The sequence below is a fragment of the Chiloscyllium plagiosum genome, unplaced genomic scaffold, assembly GCF_037043375.1.
Source record: "Chiloscyllium plagiosum isolate Xiang-an unplaced genomic scaffold, Cpla_swu_hap1 HiC_scaffold_39, whole genome shotgun sequence".
Lineage (NCBI taxonomy): Eukaryota > Metazoa > Chordata > Chondrichthyes > Orectolobiformes > Hemiscylliidae > Chiloscyllium > Chiloscyllium plagiosum.
The window spans coordinates 2,995,229-3,023,073 of record NW_028270177.1 but is presented as its reverse complement, the minus strand read 5'-3'; the positions used below and the strand labels follow the sequence as shown (position 1 = coordinate 3,023,073).

The window sequence follows — 27,845 nt, the reverse complement described above, 5'->3', positions numbered from 1 at the left end:
TAGATTTGCAGCTGGCTGGGGCTGCGCGGTCGTTTGTGTGTGTTTGGGTGGATTCTCTGAACACTGTAAGTTGCTTGGAGGTCATGTTCTCTCCCCATTCTACAGAAATGAAAAAGGGATAACAGGTAAGATAAAATCTGGAACCTCGGCCAGCACTCAGAAACTGAACTGCCATATTAATTTACCAAAGTTGATCTGATGTCAATTTTCATGGAAATTCCATAGTTTATTGTTCTTTACTGCAAGTTTTATTTTTAAAACAAATGCACGATATTAACAGATTGGCAACAATTGTAGCAGTGTTGTGACCTGATACATGGAAGTGTAAAGGAACTCAAAGCTGCTTAGATTTATGAAATGTGAACTTCTATATTTAATATCAAGATGGATCAATATTTCATCATTTAATTTCTATGTTTTCTGTTAAATTGAAACTGTTGTTTGATCTTTAGTTGTTTCTTTCTGTGCAGAAATGCCAAAAAATGCTAATTTCTAGCATCTTACCTCCTCGACGTCATGCAGCATGTCATTCAAGTGATATTTTTGATTACCTGTGCAAATATTCCCTAACAGTCCCCTGAAAATTCTACACTCAAGGAAAATGCAGCCTGGAGTCTGGATCAGTAAAGAGACAGTTGGATGTTGAAATGAGGAACTGTCCTGACTTCCTGGATGGGAAGTGAGGCCAAATCTTTGAACTGGACTGATTTGATATGTTATTTAGTTACCTGGCTGAGGACAGTGCCTCTGAATATCAACTATTTACAACAAATTTATACTGTACAACAGAAACAGACCATCTTGCTAACCTGGTCTTTGGTGGTGTTAATGATCCACAGAGGTCTACCTTCAAACCTGCACTGCATTCCATTCTTCAACCGATCCCACTGACATTTCCTTCGATTGCATTATTTCACACGTCTATCTATTTTCGGCGGGTTGGTTAATTTGGACAGCTGGTCTGTGATGCAGTGTTGCCAACAAGGAGACGGTGAGGACTGCAGATGCTGGAGATCAGAGTTAAAACGTATGGTGCTGGAAAAGCACAGTAGGTCAGGCATCTGAGGATCAGGAGCGTCAACGTTTTGAGCTTAAGCTCTTCATCAGGAATAGAACTTATGCTCGAAATGTCGACTTTCCTGCTCCTCGGATGCTGCCTGACTGACTGTGCTTTTCCAGCACAACATTCCTTGACAGTGATGTCAAAAGTGTGGGTTCAATTCCTATGTCAGCTGAGGTTACCTTGAAGGACTTTCCTTCTTAACCTCTCCCCTCAGGTTAAACCATGACCGGGTGTCTCTCAAACAAGAGTCAGTGACCATGATACCTTCACCCATTTTCCCCTTTGATGTGTCTAAACTATTTTCCTCAGCCATTCCTTATGGTAGCAAGTTACATGTTCTCTCATCACTCAGTAAGTAAATTTCTCCTGAATTCTCTATTGAATTTATTGGTGACTACCTTATATTTATGGACCTTAGTTTTGGTCTCCTCCAAATGGATACATCTTCTCCATATTCTATCAAACCCATTCATAATTTTAAAGACCTCTTTTAGTTTACCCATCAGCCTGATCTGTTCTGAACTGAAGATCCCCAGTTCATTCAATGGAGTTATGTGGAAAAATATGAAATTGTTCACTTTGGCAGGAAGAATGGAAAAGCAGAGAATTACTGAAATTGAGAATAACCACAGAAATCCAAAATGCAGAAGATTTTAGGCTTTCTAGTGCATGAGCCCCAGAAAGTTGGTTTGTAAGTACAGCATGTAATCAGAAAGCTAATGAGATGCTTCCCTTTTTTATAAGAGGAATTAAAACATAAAAGATATTGTGATGCACCGAACTGTGTGCGGTTTTGATCTCCACCGTAAGGATGTAGCTACATTGGCGACAGTTCAGCGAGGGTTTACCAGACTGGTACCTGGAATGGATAAATTGCTTTATGAGGAATAGTTAGACTGACTGGCCTTGTTTCCACTGGAGCTTAGAAGAGTGAGGGGGGACTTGATTGAAGTTTGATAAGATACTGAATGGTCTTGATGAGGTGGACAAAGATATGACGTTTTGTGGGTCAGAGCAAGGCATCAGTTTTTAGAAATTAGGGGTCATCCTTTTAGTCTGAGGGTTGCATGACTTTGGTGCTCTGTGCCTCAGAAGATGGCGATAGGAGGATTCATTGAGTATTTTTAAAGCATGTCCCACTAAATTCTTGTTAGACAAAGGGGTCAAAGATGGGAATGTGAATCTTGAAAAACAAATGGATCAGCCATGATCTTATCAAATGGCAGGATAGGCTTGGAATAGGGTGGGCTGAATGGCCCATTTCTGCTCCTTTTACAAATGTTTATATAACGTGACTGTTGTTCCCTCATGAATTCCCATCGGTTTTTATGATCCTCCTGCCCTCTTTGTGCCAACAGCTTGTTGAATGGTGACCGTGGCTTGTGTTCGATCAGCACTAACTAAAGAACAATGCATCTACCAGTCCTACTCACTGCATCCCAGACCTTTCTGCTGTTGGTATCTCTGGGTCTGTCTCGAGAGTTTGACTGGACAAAAGACCATGGAGGATCTTTCTACTATGGGACTTTCCCTCCTGGTAAGGAGTTTCCATATTACCCTTTTTATAAAGTAGATCATCACCAAGTGAAGCAGGTTGTCATTGTTTACATTATCAATCTCTTTAAAATCCTAAATACAACAATCACATCACCTTCCCTAGCAGCTCCTTTTCAGCAAAAATATTCACAATTATACGATTGTTTCCCACAGTCAAGCCCTTCAATCTTTGTCTCTCCCTCTTCAAATTGGAGCACTGTCTTTGGGAGAGGGACTACAGTGGGAGAGGGAATAGAATGGCAGGTGGGGTAGAGTTGGAGATGAGGGTAGAATGGGAGTTGGGGGGAGATAGTATGGGAGAGAGAGTAGAGTGAGAGATGGGGGTAGATTGGGAGATGGGTAGAGTGGAAGAGGCAGCAGTAGGGGATAGGGTAGATGGGAAATGGGGGGTCAAGTAGAAGGGGGGATACTATGGGAGCGTAGGTAGAGTGTGAAATGGGTTAGAGTGGGAGATGGAGGAGTAGAGTGGGAGAGGTTGGATAGTGTGGGAGAGCGGGTAGAATGGGAAATGGCGTAAATATGTCAACCATGATTGAATGTCAGAGCAGACTCAATGTGCCAATTGGTCTAAGTCTGCTGTTATATCCTATGGTCTCTTAGAGAGTGGGAGAGGGAAGTAGAGTAGGAGATGGAGGAGAGAGTGGGTGAGGGGTTAGAATGGGTGAGAGGATAGAGTGAGAGAGAGTGGTTGAATGGGAATGGGGAGTGGAGTGGGAGAAGGGAGTGGAGTGGGGGGGGCGAGAGTGGGACAGAGGGATTGAGTGGGAGGGGGTAGAATGGGAAAAGGGGTGGAGTGGGAGGGGGCGAGAGTGGGAGATGGAGGTGGAGTGTGGTGGGAGGGAGAGTGAGACAGAAGGGTTGTGTGGGACAGGGGGTGGAGTGGGATTGGGGGTGGAGGGTGAGAGGGGTTGGAGTGGGAGAGGAGGGGTAGAGTAGGAGAGGAGTATAGAGTGGGAGGGGATGGAGTGTGGTGGGGGAGAGTGGGACAGAAGGATAGAGTGGGAGAGGGGGATGTGTGGAAGAGGGGAGTTGAGTTGGGGGGGTGAGTGGGAGTGGGAGTGGGAGGGGGGGGTGAAGTGGGAGTAGCACTGGTACAAATACTGAATGGCTCCCATGTATCATGCCTGGTGTTTTAATTTAACTGTTTCCTGGATTGAACTGGCCACTAATAGCGTACAGAAATAATTCTTGGAAATATTTATAGTCGTATTTGGAGCTGAAAGTAATGCCCTAGAATTTTTAATTATTCTGTTTTGGAACTTTTCAGTTTACAATTCCTTGAACAATTTGGTGTTAAACTAAATATTGCTCAGTGCATGAATGAGCTGTAGTGAAACACAACATGGAAGCATTGTGTTGGTTTCAGGTTTCTCCTGGGGAGTGGGAAGCTCTGCTTACCAGACCGAAGGGGCTTGGGATCAAGATGGGAAAGGACTCAGTATCTGGGATGTTTTCACCCGAATGAAAGGAAAAGTGCACTTGAATGAAACAGGAGATTCATCCTGTGAAAGCTATTATAGATTCAAGGTAAGAATGCACATGTAAACAACTTGCATATTTGTAGAACATTTCACAATATCCCACAATGCTATGCGTCTTTCCACAGATGCTGTTTGACCCACTGAATTTCTCCCGTATTCTCCTTCATTGTTTCAGATTTCCAGCATCTGCTGTATTTTGCTTTCATCCAAAAGACTTTACAGCCAATAAAGTAGAAACATTGAAGTGTAATGAATGAGGAAACAGGGTGCCAATTTACACCAAGCAAGGCAGCATTGAGAGACATAATTCTGTTTGTTTCATTGTTGCCAGGACAACAATCTGCTCTTCATCCAATAGTGACCATGGGATTCTTTCCATTTTCCTAAGAGGTCAATACAGGGTGTCGGTTTAACCTTTGCATTACTGCACTCCAGTATCAACTCAGGTTTTTGTGCTCGGGTCTCTGGAGTGAAGCTTGGACCTGGAGCCTTGTGACTCAGATGTTAGTCTGCTACTAACTGAACCAAACTGATTACTTGTAAGACACAAATAACAAGATTCAGTTTGTTTTACACAATGTTGCCACTTTTGGGAAGGTGCAATTGGAGAGCATTCTCTGTTTGCAATTCCAATGTCCATAGCAAGCATCTTTCTTGTGCAATATTGTCAAATTATTGGTAGTTTTGTGTCCTGACTCTTAGCCATCTATGAGTTAAATAAAAGTTGCTTAAAACAGCAATTCACCTGTGGATTTTTGTTTTATGAATTTGTTGTGTAAGTGTTACAGACAAAAGCTGTTCTTGTTGCTCTCCTCTGTGACATTAAAAGTCAACCATATAGCATGGACTGGAGTCACATGTAGGTCAACTTAGCCAGACATGGCCTCATCCCTGATGAACATTATTCAATGAATTGGAATTTTTGCAACAATCCAAGAGTTCTTTAGGTTACCCAGATCTTGAATTCAGTTTCATAATTTACCAGAATGGGATTAGAATTCACATCTGCTTGATTACAAGCTGGCCAGAACCATTTCCAATAAAATATTGCATTTAAAATGGTAATAACTAGTATACAACACAAACAGCATCAAATCCTCTTGTTGATATTCAGATCCGATGCCAAGCAGTGAATGAATAGTTTTATTTGGTTACAGCATTCTTTTTATCCTTGCCTAAATTTGAGTTTGGAGAAGGGATGCTATCAGAAACATTAACCTCTTTGTTAACTGCCCAGATTTGCTTCGATGTTTCCCCCAATAAGGAATATGCTGAATGAAATCTCCTCCTCCTGCACAAAGTCTGGTTAACACTAGCTTCTCTTCCAGGAGGATATTGCTCTACTGAAGGAGCTTAAAGTCAATCACTATCGTTTCTCTATCTCCTGGCCTCGAATTCTACCAACTGGGATTAAAGGTAATATCTCTCAATTTGTGGTTGTGTAATGTGAGAAGTCATAATCTCAGCTAGTGCTCAGATCAAATCTTCTCCTAATTGAAGTCAATGAATGAAGTACACCTACACCAGCCTACACCATTCATGACAGAGAGAAAACTGACTTGAATTTCATTCAGGCTGGGTGTCCGGACCCACAGATTGGCGCAGAGCTGGGAGAAGTAGAGGGGGACGTCAGACAGGTATTAGGGTCTAAAGAAGCATCATATTGGACTCAACACATTAACTCTGTTCCTTTCTCTACAAAGTTAAAAATCACACAACACCAGGGTTTAGTCCAACAGGTTTATTTGGAAGCACTAGCTTTCACAGCGCTGCTCCTTCATCAGATGATTGTGGGGGATGAAAGACCTGCTGAGTGTGTCCAGCACTTGCTGTGTTTGTTAGGGATTAGGGTGTGCCAGCCAAAAGTAGAGAAAGTACTTGGGATATTTCATGTGATGAGGGTGTCACTGGCAAGGTCAGCATTTACTGACAATCCTTCATTATCCTTGAACTGAACAACTGACTCAACCACTTGAGAGGGCAATTAAGAATTATCCATATTGTTGTGGGTCTGGAGTCCCACGTAGGCCAGACCAGGTAAGGTTGCCAATATCTTTCCCTCAAGGGTATTAGTGACCCAGGTGGGTTTTTTTACAATGATCCATGATAATTGGAATTACTGATCCAGTGAAAATATCACAATGCCATCATCTCCCCACCAAATAGGTCTTTTATTTTATATTAAATTAAACTGAAGAGTTCAATTGTCTTATTGTTTTTGACAGTTTGGAAATTCTCCTCAGGATTTTCCCCACAGTGAGAAACCAGTCGCTCTCTAAGTGAACAGCGAGTAGAGGCAAGAGTATTATGAGAGAGCAGTGTTATAGTGAGGGCCTGGTGTCATCTGCCACACATTCCTGTTTCTTGACTGAGAACAAACAGCTCTGTTACTATCGTGCTCAAGGTATCTGCAGTGCTCCTCTCTTGTCTTACTTGTGGTACACTATAAAGGTCACTCACGGTGTTCCAGATGATTACAAATCTTCTTGGAATGAGATTCCACTTTAGTGTAAGGGTACAAATCCACAGCTCAGCACTGACCCCCAGCTTTTCCTGCTACCAGCACGTCTAAGGCTGATTCCCTTCAGCACTGCCCTTGGACAAGACTAATGACGACAAAGCTGTCTCTAAGCAGTTGTGGGAGTAGGTATTCACAAATAAAAAGGTGCATTCAGCACAGGAGAGTTGGTGGGGAAATATTAAAATGAAGGGTAGGGGAAAATGTTTTTACTGTTGTCAAGTCACTTGTTTTCTTTTTAAGTCAGAGTTTATCTGTTTCTTATCTCTCTGTATCATACAGCTGAGCGAATCAATGACAAAGGAATCATGCATTATAACGAGCTAATTAATACCCTCCTGGAGAGCAACATCCAACCGGTGGTCACCCTGTACCATGGGGATCTTCCTCAGGTCTGTGTGGAATGTTTGAACACCATTTGTAACTTGCTAACGTCTATCTGTATGTGTGTCACAGCAACTACTGACTGTGCACTATCACTTTTTTAAAGACGGAGAGGGACCAGCAATAAATGCCAGATTTGACAGTGGTCCTGAAAATCAGTAAGAAATTCCCACACCGTGGGTAAACACTAACTATCTACAATGCTTACAAATTCTATTATGGTTTTATTTCAACATTTTTTTCCTCTCTTAAACATGTTGACATATAAGGGGCCTGAGTTCCATGAATACTGGGTATCGCTTGTTGCCTCTCCCAATAAGCTATCTCCTACCTCCAGAAAGAGACACAGAAGTGTTGCTTGTTACCTAAGATTCTACAGCTCTGTTGAATCCTGCTGCATGTTATTCAATCAGTCAATCACTCTATTCCCAGACAATTACAAATCTCCCTGACAGTGTAAAATTACAGATCTGCAGCTCAGTGCTAAGTCCAAGCTCCTCCTGTCCCCACACTCTTTATGACTGATCTCCCCCAGTGTTGCACTTACACACAGAAATGTACCACGGTTAAAGGACATTACAGCTAATTGCAATCATATACTCTCCAGAAAATCACAAACTCACCGTTCTTGTAATATTTACTGCCAGTCAGGAGTAGGAACCTTATTTTACCCCTCTCTAAGCTTTAGCACTGAAGTCTGTAATAGCACCTGTATGTACTACTTTCACTCTTCCCCTGTCACAGTCTGTGCTCCCAGTGGAGACTGAATCTCTCAACTTCCCAGCACCAGACAATGATTCTGAGTTTTATTTTGCTGAAAGTCTTTTTCCTAGGCTGATGACTTCAGTGTGTACGAGGGGGCGTAACTACAAATTGAGGAGTGATAGATTTAAGATAGACATCAGAGGCAAGTTCTTTATGCAGCGAGTGGTAAGAGCGTGGAATACCCTACCTGCTAATGTAGTCAACTCAGCCATGTTAGGGAGATTTAAACAATCCTTAGATAAGCACATGGATGATAATGGGATAGTGTAGGGGGACGAGTTGAGAATAGTCCACAGGTCGGCGCAACATTGAGGGCCAAAGGGCCTGTTCTGCGCTGTATTGTTCTGTGTTCGATATATTTTCGTGAAAATCCACTCTGTGATTACACAAACCTGGAAATGGCTGGTTAAAGTCTGGAATGAGCAGATGTGATGAGTCAAATTGCCTTTCTTATAGAATCTTTCTGAAAGTGACTATAGTTGATCATCTTTGATATTTTAGGTGCTGCAAGATAGATTTGGAGGCTGGCAGAATAACAGTCTGATTGACTTTTTCAATGATTATGCCAGCTTATGTTTTGAGAAGTTTGGAGATCGGGTGAAACACTGGATTACTTTCAATAACCCTTGGGTATGTTTTACGTTTCAGTGTGATTTAATTTCATTAATATTAAAGATTATAGTTTTATATATTTCAATTTGTTTACTTTCCATTCATGGATTGAGAATTATATCTGTGATGATCAATGTAGACCTACATATCCATCTTGGGTACCAGAATCTTTATATTCTGGGGTTTCTAAGGATATTATGTTTTCAGTTTATGTAGCAAAGTACAGGTGAATATTATCCTGTGGCACTGTCTCTGGCACTGTCTGTGGCACAGTTTTCTTCCTTCCCATTATAGTTGACATGTTCTTTGGTCATATTCTTTTAAACTAACCTTCAAACTTTGTTGTGAATATCTCTCACATGACCGTGAATGTGTCCTTTCTGAAAAAAGGTTGGAATAGCTGCTTTATTACCAAATAATGGTAGATCTCCCATAATACACCTCCACATAAACTCAGAGGTAAGTTTGTTTGTCACTACCTTTGCTCTGAGTTTCTCCTGTTAACAATTTTTTAAAATATATACATAATGTATACACATGCCTTTGTACTGAAAAAGTTGGGAACCACTGATCTAGTAAACCTTCTCTGAACTTCTTCCAATACATTAACATCCTGCAAATATGGTGTCTAGTACACCCAATATGATGTAATACATCAACAATGTGAGTAGCTTTTAACTCCAAATAATTTACTCATTAAACTTCAGTTCCAACAGCTGCTGAGCTGGAATTTGAACCCAGAGAGCATTAGCCAGGGTCTCCGAATTATTTGATTAATCTTTTCTTATCAGATTCTTATTAGGTCATGTTTCAACCAATGATCAAAGTCTTCGATCTCTACAACTTGGAAACAGAATGTGGTGACTTTGCAACAGCATTGTCAACTTCCTCCATAGTGTTCCCATCTCAGGGGGTAAAAGGATTTCCATTTACATCATTCTATTCACTTCTATCATAAACATCTTAAAATGCTTCATATCCATGAACTGGATTAGCTAAATGTTCTTGTTATGGAGGAAAGATTGCAGCCATTTTCCACACAGCACATTGCACAAGCTTAAGATTTTTTTCTTACTTTCACATATAATATTGAAAGTGTATTATCTTTTGAGACCAAAGCTTGGCTTTTAAAAATATTACTTTAAATATTATTTGTTTAGTTAAAGATAACCTGACGCGATTTATCTGTTGTGCATTACATGGTAATTGAAGAATGAAATTGCATGAAAACACAATTGAAATATCAAAAATTAGTTTAATCTTACTTGAATGTTTTGTAAGTAGATGAAGTAACATCATCCAAATTCAGTCACTATAACTCATACTCTGGATTGAAGTGGCCTGACTGCAGCCTGTAGCCTGTGGTCTTTCTCTATTACTCTCTGGTTTACCTTGGGTGAATTCTGTCCAACTAGAAAGAACTTTTTTGGCCTCGTTAATCCTGGGTCAGAACACGCAAGAATTGCTGGTACAGAGTACTAGCACACTGAGATACTTGTGCATTAACAGGAACACATGCAGAAGTGTAGTTTAGTTTGGGGTAAGCAAGGTTCTGTGATCAGCACTTACATTGCTATGGAGATAGACATCTTGGACACTCTAGTCATTCATTATCTTTGATGTAACTTTTATTTTTACCACATTTAGTGCTAAATGATGGCAGGATCTCTACAATCATCAGAAAGGAGCCTTTTATCCTTTTGTTACAGACAGATTCAACCCAGTTTTATTGTTATGGCTGTTTCATGTTTTAAGTCACAACTCGAGAGGCAGCACAACCTGCCTAGGATGATCGTGACTAGTTCAGCAGGTGTGAGTTTGAAAAGCAGAATACAAGCACAATCTCTGAAAGCCAGCAATCTCAGGACTTTGAGGATGACTGGAGTGGAGTTTATTGGAGGTTTCTTCTTGTTCTATCTCTGGATAATTAGTAATAAAACCTAAATTAAAAGAAACTGTATTTGGTGCAAACTTTCCACTTTCTCTTTAGTTGAATGTTTTCCCACCACCACCTTTTGCCAGTTTTCAGTTCAAAACAGGCCGATATCCTGTAAATGATATGCCTGATTTTCTAATAAAAGATATTCACCAACTAACATTTGCTGATAGCTGAAGGAAATGCCCATTTTTCTTCTCTTGATTGCTGACAGAAGTGAGGTTAGGAAGCCTGTGCCTGTTGCCCATCTACATGCTCGTTACACTCTGAACCTCCAACATGGATCCCATCCCTATTCTACAAATAGTGGCAGTAGTGGGAACTGATTCCATTTGATCATTTTTTCATTGTAGTCCACAGCTGTGGAAGGATATGAATTGGGACAACATGCACCAGGAGTGAAACTGAAAGGAATAGGAGCGTACCGAGCAGGTCATAACATCATTAAAGTAAGTATTCTCCTATTTCTCAATCTCAAAAATTTCATAATATATTGAAAGGATTTTAAAAATTGTGTATCAATAGACCGTTTCATTTGTTTTTGGATGTGGTTGAGGGATAAAGGTTGCCAGAACTTAAGGAGACCATTTCTGCTCCTCCTCATGGGAATTTTCTCAAAATAAATGGGACATGGATGTAGGTTTGCTCGCTGAGCTGGATGGATGGTTCATTTTCAGATTCTGGATCAGAGTGGTGCTGGAAGAGCACAGCAGTTCAGGCAGCATCCAAGGAGCTTTGAAATCGACGTTTCGGGCAAAAGCCCTTCATCAGGAATGAAGGCAGTGAGCCTGAAGCGTGAAGAGATAAGCTAGAGGAGGGTGGGGGTGGGGAGTGAGTAGCATAGACTACAATGGGTGAGTGGGGGAGGGGATGAAGGTGATAGGTCAGGGAGGAGAGGGTGGAGTGGATAGGTGGAAAGGAGCTTTGAAATCGACGTTTCGGGCAAAAGCCCTTCATCAGGAATAAAGGCAGTGAGCCTGAAGCGTGAAGAGATAAGCTAGAGGAGGGTGGGAGTGGGGAGAAAGTAGCATTGAGTACAATGGGTGAGTGGGGGAGGAGATGAAAGCCTCTCTCTACAAGACAAGGATGCCTGCCTTGAAGAAGCTTTCCTCCTCTCTCTACAAGAATCTCAGGGAGTCCCTCTCCCACTGCAACTCCCAGGTCATTTCCTCTGCCCTGAAGCTCTTCAACCATGTCGTGCTGGACTTGTCGACCTGCCTAGCTCCTTTTCCACCTATCCACTCCACCCCCTCCTCCCTGACCTATCACCTTCATCCCCTCCCCCACTCACCCATTGTACTCTATGCTACTTTCTCCCCACCCCCACCCTCCTCTAGCTTATCTCTTCACGCTTCAGGCTCACTGCCTTTATTCCTGATGAAGGGCTTTTGCCCGAAAGGTCGATTTCGAAGCTCCTTGGATGCTGCCTGAATTGCTGTGCTCTTCCAGCACCACTGATCCAGAACCTGGTTTCCAGCATCTGCAGTCATTGTTTTTACCTGGTTCATTTTCAGACGCTTTGTCACCCTGCTAAATGTGCCTCCGGACAAAGCATTGCTGGTGTTTCCTGCTTTTTATTTATATGTTTGAGCTTCCTTGGGCTGGTGATGTCATTTCCTGTGGTGACTTCATTTCCCATAGTGATAGCATTTCCTGTCATTTTTCTCAGGTGGTAAATGGGATCCAAGTCAATGTGTTTGTTGATAGAGTTCCGATTGGAATGCCATGCTTTTAGGAAGTCTCGTGCGTGTCTCTGTTTGGCTTGTCCTAGGATGGATGTGTTGTCCTTGCAAGAACTGTAAGAAACACTACATTGGACAAACAGGCAGAAAACTAGCCACCAAGATACATGAACATCAACTAGCCACAAAACGACATGATCGTCTTTCACTAGTATCCTTACATTCGGATGAAGAAGGACACCACTTCCACCCGGAGTGGATAAATGGGACATTTTACAATGTAGCAGTTCCTCAGTGTTGCACTGAAATGTCGGTTTAGATTATGAGCTGCTGTTTCTGAAATTTGTTAAATCCTGTGTTTTGAGAGTTACCATTGTGCCGAGCCTACATTTGGACTTGTACGATGTACATTTTCAGGCAGGGCTCAGTAAGCTGGGGTGAGAGCTGAGAAATCCAACTAAAAGATTGTGCGGGAGTAAAATAGGAACAAACCATAATCTCATTAACACTACAAGTATTTACTTCTGTTTCACAGGCTCATGCAAAGGCTTGGCACACGTACGACAAACTTTGGCGCAATCACCAAAAAGGTAACAGAGTTATCAATTCAGATTGAATGGAATCAAACAAAGTATAAATATCTCTTACAGACTCCGCTGCAAAATTATATCTTGTATAGTCTGATGAGTTTCTGTTGTTAAGATTAGCAGTTCATATGGTGAATTGTATCATCAGCTTCAAAGGGTTTTTAAGAGATTTCAGTGATAGCTGGATGTGACAAATATCATGGAACCATCATGGTATACAGGTAGAGGCAAGTCGTGTATAAATATTCTCTCTATTCGTCTAGTCTTCGGTCAGCAAGGTCTACAATAATTATTCAGTTCCAGCACATCTTATTTCAGTTCGTGCAGGGCAGAGGGATTTCATTTATATCGAGAGGGAGCAGGAACTAAGGTTGTTCTCCTTCGATCAGAAAAGGTTAAAGGAATTTTAATAAAGGTGTTTAGAGTAAATAGGGAGAAATATTTCACTGGCAAAAAGGTCAAGAGCATTCATTGAATAGAGGTGTCCTGCTGAGGCTGCATTAGGCTCTAGGCAAACGTGAGGACTGCAGATACTGGAAACCAGAATCTAGATTAGAGTGGTGCTGGAAAAGCACAGCAGGTCAGGCAGCATCCGAGGAGCAGGAAAATTGACGTTTTGGGCAAAAGCCCTTCATCAGGCTGCATTAAGCTCTAGTCAGACCATAGCTGAAATATTGTAAGCAGTTTTGGGCCCCATATCTAAGAAGGGATGTGCGGGCATTGGAGGAGGTCCAGAGTTCAGAAGAATCAAGGAGATCTGATTGCAACTTACAGGTTACTAAGGCGCATGGATAGAGTGGACATAGAGATGTTTCCACTAATAGGAGAGACTAGGGCCTGAGGGCACAGCCTCAGAGTAAAGGAACAATCTTTGAGATGAGGAGGAATTTTGTCAGCCAGAGGATAGTTAATCTGTGGTACTCATTGCTATAGAAGGCTGGGGAGGCTAAGTCATTGAGTGTATTTAAGATAGAGTTGGAGAGAGTCTTGATTAGTAGTGGGATCAAGGGTTATGAGGAGAAGGTAGGAGAATGGGGTTGAGAAACACATCAGCCATAATTGAAAGATGGAGCAGACTTGATGGGCTGAATGGCTTAAATCTGGTAACCAGTCATCATAGATTTAAGACAATAAGCAAAAATGCCAGAAGGAAGATGAGAATTCTTTAAATATATCAAGTTATAATCTGGAATGTGCTGGCTAAAAGACTAGTGGAAGCAGATATACAAGCAACTTTCAAAAAGGAATGGGTTATTTAATGGAAATAAAAACATATGCAGAGTTATGGGAAATCACAGAGAGAATGGGATAAATTATTCGCTTTCTTCAAAGAGGTAGCAGAAGTATGATGGGCCAAATAGCCTCCTTATATGGTCTAAGAAATAACATTCTACATCACAGAGGTCGAGCAATCACAACACCAGAGTAAAACAGTTACAGCAGATACATGCATATTCTAACTGCAATATAATTTGTCTGTTGCATCTAAGTTATTAATTTTTTTTTCATATGAAAGGATTGGTGGGTATTTCTATCACAAGTGAATGGGGAGAGCCGATCGACATTACAAATCAAAAGGATGTTGAGGCTGCTGAGCGATACATCCAGTTTAAGCTAGGCTGGTTTGCCAACCCTATTTTCAATGGAGACTACCCTCAAGTTATGAAAGACTGCATTGGTAAGTGTAAATACGAAGGGGAATATTGTGGGCACACATATTGACTATATTGGCATGTTAGGCCCAAAAGCAAATATTAAACAGATACTAGGACCTATAATAAAAGCAAAATACTCCACAGGCTGGAAATCTAAACTAATAATAGAAAATGCTGTAAGTATGCTATGAAGTTTCCAGATTTGGTAGAGAAATGGAGTTGACATTTTAGGCCATTTACTTTTCATCAGAACCAATGATCAAAAACAGTAACTGTATAACCCTCTGCACAGAGAGTGCTTGACCTCGAATATTTTCAGCATTTTCTCTTTTTATTACTCAAATTTAGAATTCTGGCATTCTGGTGGATTACTTAGGGGTTAATTAGGCAAGCACATTATATGATTCATTTTATTCATTTCTGACACAAAATGTGAAAAGGGGGTTATTTTGGGGTTTAATTTCCCCTTCCTATCTATGTATCACAGGTTGGATGAGTGTGTTGTGGATGAGCCTAGTCTCAGCTTGCCTTTGTATGATAGCACAGCTGAGTAACAGGACTCTGTGTGGGCATTCATAAGTAGCACAGTGGGCTGCAATTTGCGAGTCTTTAAGACTCCATTAAGCTCTCCATTAAAGATTTCTACTTATCAATATGCAAAAAGAAATGTAAACATGCCTTAGAGTTCAATTCCAAATATGTCAGTTGGCAAAAGAAAAACAGTTTCATAATCAAATCCTAACAACTATAGAATTGCATACACAAAAGGCCTTGTACGTATTTATTTACCATATATGTAGACATTGTGTACTTTTAGTGAGGGAACTATAGTAAAATTGTAATTTATCTTGTACAAGCTGTCAAACACCCGTTTTATGGTCAGGATTGCTTCTTGCAGTTTACATACAGCTCCATTAAACATTTAAATTACCTTAGTGCAGGTGAAGCTGAGGCAAGTAAGGCTGTATTTTAGGAGGTCACAGTATGTCTCATATCAACAACTAGAAACAATCCAGAGCAAAGTTGGAGCAGTACAACATCTTGTACATCTGAGATCTTTGTTTGGCAGGCATGTTGGCATTCTTCAAAACCTGTAATCCCCATTTGTTTGTTATATTAACAGGGAGAAAGAGCTCACAGGAAAGTCTGAGCAACTCCAGGCTGCCAGCCTTTACTCCACAGGAGAAACACTTCATCAAAGACACATCAGACTTCTTCGGTTTGGGTCACTTCACAACCCGGTATATCACTCACAAGAGCTACCATTACAGTAAAGGGCCAAGTTATTATATGGACCAGGACTTGGCAGAACTTGTTGACCCACAGTGGCCTGATCCAGGTTCTGAGTGGCTGTACGCTGTACCTTGGGGATTCAGGAGGATTCTGAATTATATCAAGGTATTTCAGAGATATATAGTTTAATATGTTGTCTCCTCTATAAAACAAAGACTTGCATTTGAAAAGTGCCTTCCACAACATCAGGCTGTCCCACACCTTAGCAAGTTTTGAGAAGATTTGTAGCTCAGGTTGAGGTTCTGCATGTAGGTTTGCTCACTGAGCTGGAAGGTTCATTTCGAGATGTTTCATCACCCTACTAGGTAACATCTTCTGTGGGCCACAGGGCAAAGCACTGTTGATAATGCCTGCTTACTATTTATATATTTGAGTTTATTGGGGTTGGTGATGTTATTTCCTGTGGTGATGTCATTTCCTGTTCTTTTTCTTAGAGGGTGGTAGGTGGGGTCTAACTCAATGTATTTGTTGATTGAGTTCCGGTTGGAATGCCACGCTTCTAGGAATATCCCATACCTCTCTGCAAGAGCATCTCAGTCAGTCTTGGCTTGCATGTTTGAAATACAACTAAAATCACAAAAACACTCAAAATACCTTTATTAATAATGAAAATAAATGGACTTTTTAATTCCAGGAATAAAAATTTAAGATACTTGTTTATGTTAATATCTTAGATGCAAAGTGCTGAAGTGCTATAGATAAATTTGGAAAAAGATTCAGAAAAGGTCCATATCACAAAATGCTTTATAAAATGTGAAATATTTACAGTTATCCATTGATTTCTCACATTCTACTAAGATCTTCAAGTTCTCAGAGTACAGTGTATTACTTAGCACTCAATTGTTTTTTGCAAACGCAGCAGTCAATCTGTATACAATAAAATTATTTCAATCACTAACAATTAAAACAATCAGGGCTGGTTGGTGATTTACCTTGTGGTTGATGATGTCCAGGTCAAAGCTTTTTTCATAAATCACCAAGAACAATTTATTTAACTTTACACAGGAAAATAAAACACGCTGTTCTTCGTGGAGGCAAAAACAGTCAAAAACGGACAGTTAAGTGGGAATGGAATCAAACAAATAGGAAGTGCAAAGAGACTTGTGAGTTATAGTCAGGTTGAGTCAGTAGTTAGGAAGGTAAATGCAATGATGGCATTTATTTTAAGAGGACTTGAATATAAAAGCAGGGATATAATTCTGAGGCTCTGGTCAGGCCACATTTAGAGTATTGTGCGCAGTTTTGGGTCCCATATTTCAGGAACGATGTACTGGCCCTGGAGCGTGTTCGGAGGAGGTTCACGAGAATGGTCTCCCAGGAACGAAAAGCTTAACATATGAGGAACGTTTGAGGACTCTGGGTTCATACGTGATGGAGTTTAGAAGGATGAGGGGGAAATCTAATTGAAACATACAGAACACTGAATGGCCCGGACAGAGTAGATGTTGGGAAGACATTTCCATTGATAGGAGAGACTAGGACCTGAGGGCGTAAGCCTTAGAGTAAAGGGAAGGCCTGTTAGGAAGGAGATAAGGACACACTTATTCAGCCAGAGTGGTCAATCTATGGAATTCACTACCACAGAAGACTATGGAGGCCAGGTCATTGAGTATATTTAAGACTGAAATAGATAGGGTCTTGAGTATCAAGGGGATGAAGGGTTACCGGGAGAAAGGGGTTGAGAAACTTATCAGCCATGATTGAATGGTGGAGCAGATTCTATGGGCTAATGGCATAATTTCTGCTCTGATGTCTTATGATACATTAGGGACCATGAGAGCAGATGGGAGAAAAAAAACTAGGACAGTTCAGGTTCGGGGCACAGTGAGCGGTTGGCCTGACAGGCAGGGGTGAGGGGAAGGAAGGGGCAACAGAATGAATGTTTTCAATCTTGATGGTATAGAGGCCTATAAGGTCCTTGAACATGCTATAAGAAATGAGAACGGAGGAGACAGCAGATCCACTGAGATCTTGCAGTGTTAAAGTTACAATATGGTAGATAAAGGCTGTGTCCTTCAGGAGGTTTGGCAAAGGATAAAGTCAAACATGAAAGAAAAAAAAATGTGCAGGTTAGGTGAATTGGCCACGCTAAATTGCCCATAGTGTTAGGTGAAGGGGTAAATGTAGGGGAATGGGTCTGGGTGGGTTGCTCTTCGGAGGGTCGGTGTGGACTTGTTGGGCCAAAGGGCCTGTTTCCACACTGTAAGTAATCTAATCTAATCTAATCTAAAGAATTAGTTGAGCAAATTGAGGGCTGCAATGGTATCCTGGAGAATGAAGAGCCAAAGGCTAGGCAGCTGTGAATATTTTAAGCTAATTCTGAATGTGGGTTGTGAGGGATTTAAATGGTATGAGGTCACTTCAAGATGATAGTGAGGCCTTAAGGTGTGCATGATGATCATACAGCAGTACACTTCCAGGGGGGTTTTATTGTCTGGCTTCCATTCTTCCTCTTACAACTTATTCCATATAAATACTGTACATTAAAATTACTGCAGTTTGTAACAAGCTGAAATGTGATCAGTTTCAATTTCTTTCTCATTATCATTTTCTATTTTGTTTCAGAGTCGGTATGGAAATCCAAGGATATACGTGACAGAAAATGGAGTATCTGAAAAACACCAGTGCACTGAGCTGTGTGACAAGTGGCGAATGCAGTACATGAGTAATTATGTTAATGAGATTCTTAAAGGTGACTGACTTAATATCAAAACATGACCCATTCCATGGTTAATTATTTGGGGGCAGGGAGCAAGAAACAGTGCAGGCCAAGGGCAAATGGCCCAATTCTTCCATCAGTACTACCCTGACATTAAAACAGGCAAAATAAAAACGTAAATGCAGCAGTTTGAAAGAAGCCCCACAGCCAGTATATTTATTAAGCTTTCTCATTTAGAAAATAGTAGGCCTTTAGACCCAGCAAGCCCATTATCTTTTAGAACATAGAACAATACAGCATAGAACAGGCCCTTCGGCCCACGATGTTGTGCCGAACATTTGTCCTAGCTTAAGCACCCATCCATGTACCTATCCAATTGCCGCTTAAAGGTCACCAAAGATTCTGACTCCACCACTCCCACAGGCAGTGCATTCCATGCCCCCACCACTCTCTGGGTAAAGAACCCACCCCTAACATCTCCCCTATACCTTCCACCCTTCACCTTAAATTTATGTCCCCTTGTAACACTCTGTTGTACTCGGGGAAAAAGTTTCTGACTGTCTACTCTATCTATTCCTCTGATCATCTTATAAACCTCTATCAAGTCACCCCTCATCCTTCGCCGTTCCAACGAAAAAAAGCCTAGCACTCTCAACTTATCCTCGTACGACCTATTCTCCATTCCAGGCAACATCCTGGTAAATCTTCTCTGCACTCTCTTCAAAGCTTCCACATCTTTCCTAAAGTGAGGCGACCAGAACTACACACAGTACTCCAAATGTGGCCTAACCAAAGTCCTGTACAGTTGCAACACTTCACGACTCTTGAATTCAATCTCTCTGCTAATGAACGCTAATACATCATAGGCCTTCTTACAAGCTCTATCCAGCTGAGTGGCAACTTTCAAAGATCTATGAACATAGACCACAAGATCCCTCTGTTCCTCCACCTTACTAAGAACCCTACCGTTAACCCTGTATTCCGCATTCTTATTTGTCTTTCCAAAATGGACAACCTCACACTTGGCAGGGTTGTACTCCATCTGCCACTCCTCAGCCCAGCTCTGCATCATATCCAAGTCTCTTTGCAGCCGACAACAGCCCTCCTCACTATCCACAACTCCACCAATCTTCGTATCATCTGCAAATTTACTGACCCACCCTTCGACTCCCTCTTCCAAGTCATTAATAAAAATTACAAACAGCAGAGGACCCAGAACTGATCCCTGCGGAACTCCACTTGTAACTGGGCTCCAGGCTGAATATTTGCCATCTACCACCACTCTCTGACTTCGACCGGTTAGCCAGTTTTCTATCCAATTGGCCAAATTTCCCTCTATCCCATGCCTCCTGACTTTCCGCATAAGCCTACCATGGAGAACCTTATCAAATGCCTTACTAAAATCCATGTATACTACATCCACTGCTCTACCCTCATCCACATGCTTGGTCACCTCCTCAAAGAATTCAATAAGACTTGTAAGGCAAGACCTACCCTTCACAAATCCGTGCTGGCTGTCCCTAATCAAGCAGTGTCTTTCCAGATACTCATAAATCCTATCCCTCAGTACCCTTTCCATTACTTTGCCTACCACCGAAGTAAGACTAACTGGCCTGTAATTCCCGGGGTTATCCCTATTCCCTTTTTTGAACAGGGGCACAACATTCGCCACTCTCCAGTCCCCTAGTACCACCCCCGTTGACAGTGAAGACGAAAAGATCATTGCCAACGGTACTGCAATTTCCTCTCTTGCTTCCCACATAATCCTAGGATATATCCCGTCAGGCCCGGGGGACTTGTCTATCCTCAAGTTGTTTAAAATGTCCAACTCATCTTCCTTCCTAACAAGTATCTCCTCTAGCTTACCAGTCCGTTTCACACTCTCCTCTTCAATAATACGATCCCTCTCGTTCGTAAATACTGAAGAAAAGTACTCATTCAAGACCTCTCCTATCTCTTCCGACTCAATACACAGTCTCCCACTACTGTCCTTGATCGGACCTACCCTCGTTCTTGTCATTCTCATGTTTCTCACATACGCACAAAATGCATTTGGGTTATCCTTGATCCTATCCGCCAAAGATTTTTCATGCCCTCTCTTAGCTCTCCTAATCCCTTTCTTCAGGTCCCTTCTGGCTATCCTGTATCCCTCCACTGCTCTGTCTGAACCCTGTTTCCTCAACCTTATGTAAGCCTCCTTCTTCCTCTTTACAAGACATTCAACCTCCCTCGTCAACCAAGATTCCCTCACACGACCATTTCTTTCCTGCCTGACAGGTACATACATATCAAGGACACGTCATATCTGTTCCTTGAAAATGTTCCACATTTCCACGACATCCTTCCCTGACAACCTATGGTCCCAACTTATGCTCCTCAGATCCTGTCTTACAGCATCGTAATTACCCTTCCCCCAATTGTAAAACCTACCCTGTTGCACGCACGTATCTCTCTCCATAACCAAGGTGAAAGTCACAGAATTGTGGTCACCATCACCAAAATGTTCACCCACTAACAAGCCCATCACTTGTCCTGGTTTATTACCGAGTACCAAATCCAATATGGCCTCCCCTCTGGTCGGATAATTTACATACTGAGTTAGAAAAGCTTCCTGGACACACTGTGCAAACACCGCCCCATCCAATCTACTTGATCTAAAGAGCTTCCAATCAATATTTGGGAAGTTGAAATCGCCCATGACTACTACCCTGTGGCTTCTGCACCTTTCCAAAATCTGTTTCCCAATCTGTTTCTCCACATCTCTGCTGCTATTGGGGGGCCTATAGTAAACACCCAACAAGGTGACTGCACCTTTCCTATTTCTGACTTCAGCCCATACTACCTCCAAAGGCAGATCCCCCTCGAACTGCCTTTCTGCAGCCGTTATACCATTTCTAATTAGCAACGCCACCCCCCCTCCTTTTTTACCACCCTCCCTTTAATGTCATACTCCCACTCTTCCTGTTCCCCTTGACACCTTTATTTTATAGAAATCTATTTCTTTAGTGTGTGTATATATTTCTAGTGATTGTCTCCAGTTGACTCTGTGAAGAAATTTCTCCACACCTCAGTCCAATATGGACCATCCTATATCCTGAGATCGTGACCCCTTGTTCTGGCCTCCCCAGCAAGGGAAGGTATCATCCCTACATCCAGTCTGTCCACCCATGTCAAGATTTTTATATATTTCAATAAGACCCCTTCAGATTATTCTAAACTCTGGTGAATACAAGCCCAGGGAACCCAATCTTTTCTCATACGACAAACCTGCCGTCCCAGGTACATTCTGGTGAACCTTCGTTATGCTCCCTCTAAGGTAAGTATATTTTCTTAGATAAGATGACCAGAAATGTGCACCATATTCCAAGGATGGTTTCACAAAGACCCTGTACAGCTGCAGCAAGACTTCCTTGCACTTCTACTTAAACTCTTTTGGAATGATTACCAATATATGATTTGCCTTCCTAATGACTTGCTTTCAATAGCTAGCATACAAGGACACCCAAGTCCCTTTGTAAATCAACATTCCCAATTCTATCCCCATTTAATAATACTCCGCTATTCTGCCTTTCCTAAAGAAGTTGACAACTTTATATTTATCCATGTTATATTGCATGTGTCACCTATTTGCCTACTTGCTCAACTTGTCAAAATTGCCTTGAAGCCTCTTAATATCACTCTCACCACTCTCACTTAGTTTTGTGCAAACAGCAATCTTGGAAATATAAAACTTAATTCCCTCATCAAAATTGTTGATTTATATTGCAAATAGCTGGGCCAAAGCACTGATCTCTGCTGTACCCTTCTTATCAACCTCTCCACACCGAAAGAAACCCATTTATTCCTACTTCCTGTTTACTGTCTGTAAACCAATGCTTAGTTCCTGTCAGTATATTGCCACATATTCCATGTGCTTTAATTTTGCAAACTAACCTGTGACATGGGACTTTATTAGAAGATTTACACTCATGGAATTGCTCTGAATTTCCAGAGTTTCTGTTATTTTGGATTGACAGATTTTAAAATGAATGTAATTTTGAAACTTGTTGCAGCCATTAAGGATGGTGTTAAAGTCAAGGGATACATATCCTGGTCACTGCTGGATAAGTTTGAATGGGATGAAGGATATTCAGAAAGATTTGGGTTATATTACATCGATTTTAAAAGCAAGAATAAGAGGAGGTATCCCAAAGCCTCAGTTCAGTACTACAAGAAAATGATCAGCTCAAATGGATTTCCAAACCAAAGAGAAGTAAGTACCACTGATTTTTTTTAAATTAAAAAATAAAACTTATTTTTGATGCAAGTTGACAAATAGCCTACATGAAACTTTAAAAACAAAAACCAGGACATGAATTTAGGACAATCACCTGATGAAGGAGCGTCGCTCCGAAAGCTAGTGTGCTTCCAATTAAACCTGTTGGATTATAACCTGGTGTTGTGTGATTTTTAACATGAATATAGAAGAAAGCTTAGATTTAAAGATTGTATGTAGAAGCTGATAAGTATAAGAGAAGAAGAAGTGAATAATGTGGTAAACTGAAAGGAAGGTTAAGACTGTGGACAACTGACAGATACGTGGTCATGTATTTTGCCATGTTTGTTTAATAATTACACTGTGGTCAATACAAATTCCAACAAGCTCTGTCAACTGCACTTTTGATATACACTTCTGATATAATGTGATAGTCTGGTTCTCGCATTATACGAAAACCACAGAATAGCCACACCATTTAAACTAATGAGACTGGAATTGTGTTATAGCCAATACAAACTGCATAAATTCATGTAAGAATCTGTAAATCCATTTCTTAGATTATAATCAATCTGACCATTGTAGCACAGACAGCCTCACACAGGGCAACTCACACCTTAAGTGCATTATCTGGGCCGACATGACACCAATTGTTAAAAGTTCACTTGAGAATATAACGTATAAATGTTCTGTGATTTTCATATGAAAGAACTGAAACCAATATGTTCATTCTAAAAGATGAGACACTTAACAAACAATCCAGGTCTTTTTCAATATATAATTTCAGTTACATCACACTGTAAACATTTGCTATAAATTCTGTGTCTTACGATCTTATACTCCACAATCACCTGATGAAAGAGCAGCACTTAGAAAGCTAGTGCTTCCAAATAAACCTGTTGGATTATAACCTGGTGTTGTGTGATTTTTAACATTCTGCAAATAATGGTTGAAATTCTTCAATCGTGTTAAACAAATGTGTTATAGCAGAACCGACTGTATTTCATTTTGAACAGAGCAGGCAGGGACAAAAATATTATTTGAGTAAAAGGCAGCTGTCAATGGAAGATACTAACATTTTAATCCTGAAAATCCAACAGAATTACTAAATAATTGCTGCTTTATAGCCTGTGTCCCAGTTTCTGCTGTAGAATAAAGAGTAGATAACTCCTAGCAAAAGTAGTAAAGAATGCACAAAGATCCAATTTATTTTTAAATAGGTCATGTTAGTGCAACAAGTTTGAACAATGAATATTAAGTAGTTCCAGGAAACAGTTCACCTCCGATGTGATGTTCAGGTGCTTTTTCCCTTAAACAGAATGTTGACCCAAACAATCTTTCTGCTATCTTCTTCTAGATTGAGAGTTGGAAACGCAAAGCTGCAGAGACTTGTTCCATTACAAATGCACTGCTTGCTGCAGGTACGTGAGTGAAGTCATTCAATTTTCTTCAGGAATAAAGAGAGTCCAGAGCAAGAAGAAGCATTTCAGTCCATCAATCCCAATATGAGCAGAGCACATGTATGATCATTTCACCATAATTTTTCCTTTGTACCCATCAGCTCCTGTATTCCGTAAAGGATCACTGAACGAAACAAAAACTAAGCAATTCTACTGGCATTTGTTTAACTCTTGATCATTACTCCAATCAACAGAAAATAAGCAGCACTTATCTAAAATTAATATGGGAAACATTTAAATTTAGTCTAACAAAATAATAATGTAAACAATGAGCTCCTAAAAATAAGATCATTTTCCAAGTTTACTCACAGGTTTGATAGCCAGTATTCTGGACTGTGTGATGACGTTAGAGAAATTTACTCCTTTAGCATCTTCAGTGTGATATGTGATGACTATTATGATTCAGAAGGAGGCGATTTGGCCAATCCCATCTGTACCAGCTCTTCAAATATGCATCATTACTAACTGACAGTTTCCTATTTTCCTCCCTTACATATGATATGATTTCTATCCAAATAATTATCCAATACTCTTTGATAGGCTCAACTAAAACAGTCTCCACCACAATTTCAGGCAGTGCGTTCCATACCTTAACTACTGGCTGAGTGAAAAAAGGTTTTTCCTCACAATGCATTTGCTTCTTTTGCAAATCACTTTAAATCTGTGCCCATTGGTTCGTGAACCATTTACGAGTGGGAACAATTTCTCCCTATCTATTTATCCATTAGATAATATCTACAGGACAACTGAAGATAGATGGGTCCTAAATATTCACACTAATTGGTACCAAGTGTATAGCATTTACAGCAGGCAGTAGATTTTAGTCACAGAAACAGATGCCAGCATCTACTGCCAGAGAACAGAAGAAACGGTCTTCCTCTGGATACTATTGTTGAATATTTGGCAATATTACTCTAATAGAAGGGATGTTTTCTGGTTTGACAGATCATATGGTTCTGTTCTTATTCAGTAAGTTCAAAGAAAGGCTTTAAAATGGCAATTGACATAGAAGAGAGATAAAGTTTGCCACTTCATTATTTGATGTCACATTTTAATGCAGTAATGAAATATATAATCTTGATACTTCTGTGTCTCTGACTAAAGTAGCAACTTCTTTTCTTGGGCATTAGTGCAGTATAGCAGTTAAGTTCATTTATCATTACAAAAGGCAAAAAGAGTTAAATTGTGAGCAAATTAAGGAATGTGGCTGTAGAACAGTGTTCTTGCTCAGGAGGAGCTAAATGCTAGCTTATGTTATTGCTCTATGCAGCCAACTGCTTACCAAAGAGAAAAATAAAATCAGCAAATTAGTCAATCCCACCCCCTCAATTTAAGGCAGCTAGCACTTTATATTGTAGCAGTGATGATTCTTTACTGTTTTATTCACTGTTCATATTCCTATAGGGAGAGGATGACAGGCTGGGGCTGTTTTCCCTGGAGCGTCGGAGGCTGAGGGTGACCTTATAGAGGTTTATAAAATCATGAGGGGCATGTATAGGATAAAAAGACAAAATCTTTTCCCTGGGGTTGGGGAGTCCAGAACTAGAGGGCTTAGGTTTAGGATAAGAGGGGAAAGATATAAAAGAGACCTATGGGGCAACTTTGCACGCAGAGGGTAGTATGTGTATGGAATGAGCTGCCAGAGGAAGTGGTGAAGGCTGGTACAATTACAACATGTAAAAGGCATTTGGATGGGTATATGAATAGGAAGGGTTTGGAGGGATATGGGCCAGATGCTGGTAGGTGGGACTAGATTGGGTTGGGATATCTGGTTGGCGTGGATGAGTTGGACCGAAGGGTGTTTCCATGCTGTGCATCTCTATGATCCATTCCACTGCACTTACAATATAGGGGAGAAGGTAGTGGTGGCAATTGTGGGCAAATGTGTTCTTCTTTGTTTGCCCTTTTCAGCTAGAAGAACAGACTGAACAATTAAGAAGCAGGCAGACAAGCCAACAATTTGGCCAGTGCACATTGTAGTTTAGGTATTAGGAGCTTTGTGTCACCTCAAGCTGAGTTCAAGCTTTGAAAGCAACAGCTAAATTGTCTGCTTATCATTAGCTTTCCTAGTTGTGGATAATTAATTATACTAGAATACTTTATCCCATGTAAGTAAAATATCCTGACCACCTTTAGAATGGCTCATTCTGAACAATCTTTTCAAAAAATGTTATACTTTCAAAGTATTACTATTTGTGATATTGTCTCAAATTAAATAACAGCATTTCACTTCCAGAAGGAACAGTTGTTTGTTTGTAAATGGTAATGCCTCGTATTTTTTACATTTCTCTGCAGAATGTAGTGGCTTCCCCCAATAAAAGGGTGGGAGTTGGAAGAGGGGTTTGATCTGCTTTATTGATAACCCTTGGCTCCTCGTTATGCGCTCCTGTCTACTTCAGCCTCATCCAAAGGGGTGCAAGAGCAGCAGATGGCAATTTAATCCATGCACTCTCAACAATTTAAGCTAGAAACCTGCACATTAAACTGAAGACACCTTACAGAGCTTAAGTTATGAAAGGAAGGTTGGGGGAGGTGACTGAAAAATCAAATCCAAAGAAGGTTTAAAGAGTTGAGCAATAGAATGGTTTAGGCAGGAAATTCCTGTCAATAAAGACAGTTTAAATCTTTATCACTAATTGTGCTGCTAGGTTGAGGGATTAGGAATACGGTTAGGATTAGGTGCATACATTCAGAGAACTGAAGAACACAGGAAGCTTATGGTTGGAAGAGATTTAACAAGGTGCACAGCAGATAAAACCTTGGAAGGATTTCAAGATGGAGACAAAGAACTTAAGTTTTGGGGGGATAGGAAGCCAGAAGGTATCAGTGAGAAAAAATGAGTCTTGTATTAAGTTTTAAACACTGGAGTTTATGGAGGGGTAAAGATAGGAGATCAGTTTGAAAAGTCTCTCGCTCCCTCCCTATGATCTGTGAGCTTTGGAAGGAATTCACACTTCAGAATAAGCAAATTCCCTAAATGGAACATTGCTGCTGTAGGCTAATTTCTGGTAAGCAGAAGAAAGACATAATTGGCTTCCTGTCTAAACCAGACACAGAGTTGGGAATTTTATAACCTGTTAAATATACTATTTATTTGGACTAATATAAAAAACAAAAGTATTTCTCTGAAATAATAAGTTTTTGCAGTGTAATATTTATAATTTCCCCTTTACTTTCAGATCCTCTTGTCAATCATATGGAGATGGTAACGGAAATTGTTGTCCCGACTGTTTTTACTCTTTGCATACTGCTGAGTGCTATATTACTGATGTTCCTACTCCGGACGCAGTGAAAACTCCAGTGTGCTGTTACAACAGGATAATGCCAGATGTACAAAGACAAAAATACGTGTCTAACTCCTTCAGCAAGTTTAAATTACAACAGTCTTTAATACTTCTCCACAGTCACCTCCAAAGAGTTTGATACCTTCGTTATTAATGAATAAAATGATCTATCTTTGGGTCAGTAAAACTGCACTATTATCAAACTCAAACCACATACTCCAATTAGGATTCCACAGATGAGGTAAAGGTGCTTACAACATGCTAGAGAGATTCCATTCTGACTCTTCCTTCCCTAATCACACAATACCCGAGCAAAGTTTGTATGATCAATGTTTCGCCACAGATTGACGACATCAAATATTAGAAGCAAATAATATGTCTCCTAATAACACAGTAGGTTCCTGCAGAAGAGCCATTTCATCAGTAGAAATATTACAGTAACCTACTTTAAAAAATAAAACAGGTACATACTGACAATAGCAACAATAAAACCCTTGGCCTGAGAGATGATGGAAAGGTATGAACTGGGAATCAGTCAATCCATCAGAACATTATTTTTAAATCCATAACAAGTAGAAATGCAGAAGCTACATAATTGAACCAACATTTACACCAAACTGCAGCAGTTCTCAAGTGGAACTAGCACTTTTTATT

General features: G+C 40.6%; 2 protein-coding genes across 2 annotated transcripts in view; one reads left to right on the top strand and one right to left on the bottom strand.

The window, feature by feature from the left end:
- Positions 1-27,384, top strand: lctlb (lactase-like b). Its single transcript, XM_043677092.2, has 14 exons — positions 1-125; positions 2,422-2,600; positions 3,987-4,147; positions 5,430-5,517; positions 6,902-7,011; positions 8,270-8,398; positions 10,670-10,765; positions 12,534-12,588; positions 14,102-14,263; positions 15,364-15,638; positions 18,099-18,225; positions 22,245-22,444; positions 23,805-23,868; positions 27,087-27,384. The coding sequence occupies exons 2-14, from the start codon at positions 2,474-2,476 to the stop codon at positions 27,197-27,199; spliced, it is 1,707 nt and encodes a 568-aa protein (XP_043533027.2). The 5' UTR covers positions 1-125; positions 2,422-2,473; the 3' UTR covers positions 27,200-27,384.
- zwilch (zwilch kinetochore protein) overlaps positions 22,763-27,845 on the bottom strand; it is a 47,157-nt gene continuing 42,074 nt past the window's right edge. The window contains exon 18 of the mRNA XM_087981407.1: positions 22,763-24,031. The gene's annotated coding sequence lies outside the window, so the exon portion shown is untranslated. The remainder of the gene's footprint in view (positions 24,032-27,845) is intronic.

What these genes read in the sequence shown, in the direction of transcription:
- lctlb (XM_043677092.2), top strand. Translation starts at nt 2,474, where the DNA reads ATGCATCTACCAGTCCTACTCACTGCATCCCAGACCTTTCTGCTGTTG. An exon ending in ACCATGGGGATCTTCCTCAG is followed by an intron (nt 7,012 to 8,269) that starts GTCTGTGTGGAA and finishes TTGATATTTTAG; the next exon opens with GTGCTGCAAGATAGATTTGG. An exon ending in GGATTCTGAATTATATCAAG is followed by an intron (nt 15,639 to 18,098) that starts GTATTTCAGAGA and finishes ATTTTGTTTCAG; the next exon opens with AGTCGGTATGGAAATCCAAG.